This window comes from Mandrillus leucophaeus, unplaced genomic scaffold (genome assembly GCF_000951045.1).
Source record: "Mandrillus leucophaeus isolate KB7577 unplaced genomic scaffold, Mleu.le_1.0 Scaffold17, whole genome shotgun sequence".
Lineage (NCBI taxonomy): Eukaryota > Metazoa > Chordata > Mammalia > Primates > Cercopithecidae > Mandrillus > Mandrillus leucophaeus.
In genome coordinates, this window is record NW_012101698.1 from 6,476,613 (window position 1) to 6,483,425 (window position 6,813).

The following is a 6,813-nucleotide window of genomic DNA, read 5'->3' on the forward strand; positions in this document are numbered from 1 at the left end:
AAACCACTGAATGGTGTATTTTAAATGAGTAAATTGCATGGTAGATGGGCTATATTTCAGTTAAGCTGTTTAAAAAAATACAGAGATAGTTTGTTATAATACACTGATATGTTGCTGCAAAGATGAAGAAAATTTAAATAGTTGTCATGTTAAATCATATTTTAAAACTGAACATCTCTATCTAAAGGAACGCTTTGGTAAATATTTCATCAAATGAAGCATTTTAGAAAAAAAAAAGAATTGAGGGTGCAAATGGCAAAGAAATGGACACGCAAGTTTAGCTACACAGCAATCACCGTGATACTGGAACAGAAAAGAGATGTATAAATGTATAATAAAAAAAAAATTAATCAATGCTTTAGGATCTTCCCAACTAAGCACCAGGAAGAAAAATTTCCAGATTTGGAAAGGCACTCTAACCCTGCAGACTGGCAAAGAAAACGGAAAAGGAATTCCAAATCAAGACACACACTGTGAAAATGTCATTAAACGCCAGTGACGAAGTAAAAACAATTTGCTCCTGAAGAAAAATCCAAATCTCCACCAAAAGGGAGGGACAATACCTGGACAAGATCCTTTCTTCCAACAAGCAAGGCAGAAGCGGCATTCTTCTGACACGTTTCCTGAATATCATTCACATTCAATCTGAAATGTTTTTTAAAGAATTAAAAATTTCATTCTAGTGTAACTTCCCACATCAACAAACAGATGAGAAACTGCCTCTTTGGTTGCTACTCAAAATGTTTTACTCTGTGTTTGCCTTGGGCCTCCTTCCTATCTGACTCAGAGGAAAAGCTTAACTAGAGCTGATGCTAATACATCTGTGGGTTCCAGCCTGGCGAAGATGAAATTGCTCACCTCTTTAAAGTCAGGAGGGGAGGCCATACTCAAATACCAATTTACCAACCAGCTTTTCTATGAAGTTCCCAAGCCCTGAGGGTTGAATAAAAATGAATTGAAATACATGCGACACTGACTATGGTTCCTAACAGAAAGAGTAGTGTGCTATGTACAGACTACAAAGGAAACACTTTCTGTTATGAGTTCGAGTTTAGGAAGAGGCAGGGGAACTGCAGGTGGCCTCTGCATGCCAATTACTCACCTCTCACTTCCGTCCAAACAAAAGTAGCTGTGCTTTGTATAATAGCTCTTCTGCTTTGTAAAGCAGCATGCCTTGTACAATACTCCACCCCTTTGAACGTGGGTGACGCCAGTGAATATTGATGGGATATCACTTCTGTGATTATGTTATTAAGCAATTGACTTTGAAGTCACCTACAGAGAGACTATCCTGGGTGGGGCTGACCTCGTCAGGTGAGGCCTTAGAGGGAAGGTGAAGCATATGTGAGCCATTCCTGCTGGTCTCAAGACGAGATTTACAGATAAGTTCTACAGCTGCAAGGGTCTGAATTCTGCTGACAACCTGAACAAGCTCGGAAAAGGAGTCTGTGCATCGGATGAGACCACTGCCTGGCCAATGCCATTTCAGCCTGCTGAGACCCTGAGCAAGGACACAGAAAAGCTGTGCCCAGACTCATGACCCACAAAAACTGGAAGATGAGAAATGAATGTTGTTGGAAGCTAAGTTTGTGAGAATTTGTACACAGCAACAGAAAGCTAACACACTGGGCTTCTCCTGAAATTGCTTTTGAAGAAAGGATTCCCACACTCAAAAAAAAAAAAAAAAAAAAAAGGTTTGCTAATCCTAGCTAAGTGACGAGTACAGCAGACTTGAAATTTTGTACTTACATGTACAGTTCTCCCAGCGATTTGTGAACAGGCAGGAGGCACGCAACATCCTGGATGATGACTTTCCCAGCAGCCTTGATCTGTCGATTGCCAGAGTCCGATCCCTCACGCTTACTTTTCCATCGCCTTGATTTCTAGGGGTAGATGAAAGGATGTAACTAATGGGGACTTTGACAAGTGGAAACCAACAATTGCAGAGCTCATCATGTTGGGGTCATTGGTAATTTGCACTTTTTAAAAATTACATCATGCCTACAATTATAGGAATCAGCATCTGTAGGAAATAAAAGGATGAGCTCTTGATCCAATAATCCTAACAGGAAAAAAGCACCTACTGCCGGGCTAGATACATTCTGCAGGTGCTCAGAAACATGTATCAGGAAGCCAGGATTAATACATTAATTAATGAATTTGAAAACAGCAAGTAAATAAGTTAGTAAAGGCCACAAAAATGTGGGAGAACAATTTTTAGATTGAAATCAGTCCTAGGTTCAAAATTCCTGCCTGAAACTAATCAAAGTTTCTTTCCTTAGGCAGTTTGAACAACGTTTGTTGAAAATTTATTTCACACATAGCAGTGTGTGGGCTCTGCAAACCTCAATCTGTAGTAGGAAGACAGAGAAATTTTGCAGCTTGAGGAGAATTACCCCGTTTTTCTGGAAGACTTGAATTATTTCCAAAAGTGATCTTTCTCAATGTCAAAAATACCTGATTTGAGGGGCTTGGGTAATGGACTTGAAATATCGTGGGCAAGTTTCCCATTTCCCCAGGCTTACCTATGGGTGGCTACATATGTGAGGAGTCTGTATGTATGAAATGAGAGATGTCCTGGAAAACTCGAATTATCAGAGCACAGCCCCATCTGGAATCTTTAAAATGACAAGCCAAGGAGCAGGATTCTATTTGATTACCAGAAGTTAAAAAGGGGGACACCAAAGTGATTCAACTAAGGAAGGAATGACATATTTATTAGCAAAAAAAGGCAAAAGGAGCTAGTAAAAAGGGCCTCCAATTTGGAATGAGAAAAACCAAGATTTTCAGGTCTTATTACTACGTGTACTGGCTCAGTAGGACCCTGCACAAGTTTTCACTTGTTGTGAATTTAGCCTAAGGCATGTCACTCTTTGTTCGCTCACTGACAACTTATGGCCAATCATGACCTCTGTTGTTCCAATCTCACAAGGTTAATGAGCGTACAATGAAGAGGTAGGGGTGCAAATTAAACGGAAAAGTGTACTCTAGAAACCTGTAATTATTATGAATGTATATAAGCTCCCGGGAATTTAAATTGGATCATTATTTAGATTACTCACAAATAAATTCATTTTCTGTAAGTGATTTTTATACAATCATTCTTCCATAAATTAGCCTTGGTCTAAAGTCAGGGGTTTCTGACCACTGATATCCCATTTAATCCCCAAAGTTGTCCAATGTATGTAACTTCCTATAGGGTTATCATGTGTCTTAGAACCTACTAAATTCAGGACATGTGGAGTTAGTTCAGGGCAGGTAAATGAAGAAGTTTAGCTGAAGTATCTGTCGATTGTTTATCGTCATTTGTAAATGCATGTAGGCATGTTACACTATCAATTTGGAACTTTAACCCGTTTGATCTTTTTTTTTTTTCCTTTTGAGACAGAGTCTCGCTCTGTTGCTAAGGCTGGAGTGCAGTGGTGTGATCTTGGCTCACTGCAACCTCCGCCTCCTGGGTTCAAGTGATTCTCCTGCCTCAGCCTCGCAAGTAGCTGGGATTACAGACATGCGCCACCATGGCGGCTAATTTTTGTATTTTTAGTAGAAATAGGGTTTCACCATATTGGCCAGGCTGGTCTTGAACTCCTGACCTCAAGTGATCCACCCACCTTGGCCACCCAAAATGCTAGGATTACAGGAGTGAGCCATCGCGCCTGGCCCCATTTGATCTTAAGAACCAGATCAGTGACTATTTACCATTTATCCATACTCAAGTCATCATTCTGCAATACAAGGGGAAGCTTTATCAATTATTATGGGGTAGCCCTTCCATTCCTACTTGCCCTGGTTTTCTAAAACATTATGTGCATACTCACAAAAGTGTCACCCTTTTAGACACAATCATCTTGACATGGGTGTAAGTAAGGGGAGGTTATGTTAAAGAGCAAAGAACCTGTCAGAATGGGCTGGAGCCAGGCAGTGTTACTGACCTAAGACAGACGTAGTCACATGTGCACTAAATACTATGGCAGGGCCTGTTTTAGGGAGGGTCATTTAACCTGTGTCTACCTTGCAGTGACAGTGAATAGCACAGGGGCTTTAGGATAATAGGGAAGGGACAAGGCACACAAGCTCATTCACTGTGATTTTCATTCAGGTTTCCAGGACTTAAAAAAGCCCAGGAAACAACACACCCACAGGCCCCACATAATTGGTCATCTCAAGTGAGACTCAGGGTACTGGATTTAAAAAAAAAAAAAAAAAATCTATGCCAGAAAGATTCCACCTAGAATGGAATATGATCCGTCTAATTTGATCTTCCGGGTAGGGTGGAAGGCTTCTAAAACACTGATCCAGGCAGTCACTCTGGCTCTTTATTCCAAAAAAAGAAGGAGAAGCGCTTAAACAATTAAGCAATTCACTATTGCTCAGTTTAACTACACAGCTGAATTGAAGGCCTCAATGAAGGACGAGGTCTACTAGCTTACAGAACACACGGAAAATAACCATGGGCCGAGCGCGGTGGCTCACACCTGTAATCCCACACTTTGGGAGCCCAAGGCAGGCAGATCACTTGAGGCCACGAGTTCAAGACCAGCCTGGCCTTGGCCCACATGGTGAAACCTCGTCCATCCAAAATATACAAAAATTAGCAAGGCATGGTGGCATGGGCCTGTGGTCCCAGCTATTCGGGAAGCTGAGGCAGGAGAATTACTTGAACCGGGAGGCAGAAATTGCGATGAGCTGAGATCGCGCCACTGCACTCCAGCCTGGGCGACACAGCAAGACCCTGCCAAAAAAAAAAAGTCGCAATTTCCTGACCTTTGAAACAAACCTAATGAAAGCACATTATTAATTATATTAAGATTCATATGTCCAAAGCAGCTCATTTGCAAAACAGACTAGCTCATTTGAAATTGACAAATGACACAAGTCCAAGTGTACAGATGTTTGACTGAGGACTTCCAGTATCAGCTCCTGCTCCTGGACCGCTCACTCTGAGCTAGTATAAGCCTCACTATGACAGCTCTGTGACGAGGGATACTGCCTGCATTTTACAAATGAGGACATGAGGCTTACTCTAGGTCACAGCCATCACTGCTGAGATTTGAATACAGGCCTGTCAGGCTGCTAAGCTCATTCTTGTTAACTTGATTTTCAGTATACAATTTTATATTAAAAAATAATAAATAATAAATTCTAAGCCCCCTGTTAATATGGAAATTGCCTGGTCCATTTTTTAATGGATCCATTTCTGCAGGAAGGAGATTAGCACTGGATTCCAGCGATGCTTGTCCAGCTCCACCCTTCTACGATGACTCACTTCTTCAGTCACTTTCTGCCAGCATCGTGCCTCTGTTCTGCTCAGCCCGACTGTCTACTGAAGATCTGCAGCTCCTGCAGCTACATGGTTTCATAGCAGGGCAGGCCAGATTCAGACCAAGATGCTGCATTTCAGGCCAGGCACCTCACACTGTTTAGGCTTTGGGGTTTAGGCACATTCCGGATTAGGCACATTGAGAGAGAAGAAAACTGAGTCCAAAGAGATGTCTTAGGGACTCTTCCCCCATTTGCAGCTTTGGGTTACAAAGATGAGTAGAAACAAACCTATGTGACCCATCCATACTTGATGCAAATACAGATAGTGGTCTTTGCAACTTTTTGCAATGATTCTTCAATGAATTATGAAAATCACAGTCTGTAATTCCTGGGACTTCTTGAGACACCAGGCTTCTAGATATTTCTGTTTGATCTGTACTGGATGGATAGCAGGTGCTTTATGAAACCTCACTCATCTGCCTTTAAGCCTGCCATAAAGGAGGTCCCGCAACAAAGGATCACCCTAATTAGAGTTGCTACCTGGAACCAAACTGTAAAAGCAATTACAGGACAGTGCTGTAAATTTTTTTAATCCAGCAAGAAATAACTGCAAAACATTGTCAAAAATCTTTAAGGGGCTGCAAAATATTGTCACTGTCAGTTTTTCATAATGTGGTGGTTAGCGGTTTTTAACCATAAATATCTCCCCTTTAGGCTTCAGGGGTCTCTTGGTAATCCTGCCTACTGGCCAATTACTCTGGGGATTCTAACAAGGCTGTCTAAATGGAGAGGCTAAATCTCAAATGAGATCAGATACCAGTTGGGGTCTTAGGCCCTTGCTGTTAGCTAATGAGTAGATGGACACCTTTTCAGGGTTTTTTCCCCAGTGCTGTGGCAATAAGAACCATTCATGTTCCATCCACATCTCTCCTAAGAAATTTTCACCTCAATATCTTGCTGGCAATGTTCGGAATCTCTCTTGTCTGTGCAACTGCCAGGTAATAACATACGGATTTCTTTTAGGATCCTCTGGTTCCAGAGCATACTGACACATGAGGCTAAGCTGTGGTTAATCTTTCTGCACTCGGGAAGGGTGCCATGGTCTAAAAGCCCCTGAACTTCCTGCATTGCTCCAGTCTCACTCTGACGGGCTTAAATATGGACACTTCTCTATCCAGTAAAGTTAGTACCTCTGGGAGGCAAAGGATTTGATCCTTTCAATGCTCCATCAATAGAAAATGTCCTGTCCCCACAGATTTCAGGAGAAGAAATTGAGGGAAGAGAGACAAAGCAAGGCAGACAAATTATTACATGATGAGCACCAGGCTGCCCCTCTGAACAAACCGAAAAGGTGTTCATGGAGTTATGGCAAAGAGGACAAGGAAGAACAGAGTGGGGTGGAGGTTGGGGCGCAGGAGGGAGGCACTGGTGCAAATAGCACTGAATGACAACCAATAGCCAGCTTGCGACTGTACCACCAGTGTTACTGCTACAATCAGAGGCAACATTAATGCCAATAAATGGGTTGAATGTAAAAACAGCCCAAGAATA

General features: G+C 42.0%; 1 protein-coding gene across 1 annotated transcript in view; it reads right to left on the minus strand.

Annotated features, from left to right (window-relative positions):
* Nucleotides 1-6,813, minus strand: part of WDR59 (WD repeat domain 59) — a 152,038-nt gene that overhangs the window by 32,263 nt on the left and 112,962 nt on the right. The window contains exons 19-20 of the mRNA XM_011976799.1: nt 1,750-1,883; nt 564-645 (exon numbers count right to left, since the gene is read on the minus strand). Coding sequence (XP_011832189.1) covers nt 564-645; nt 1,750-1,883 — 216 coding nt within the window. The remainder of the gene's footprint in view (nt 1-563; nt 646-1,749; nt 1,884-6,813) is intronic.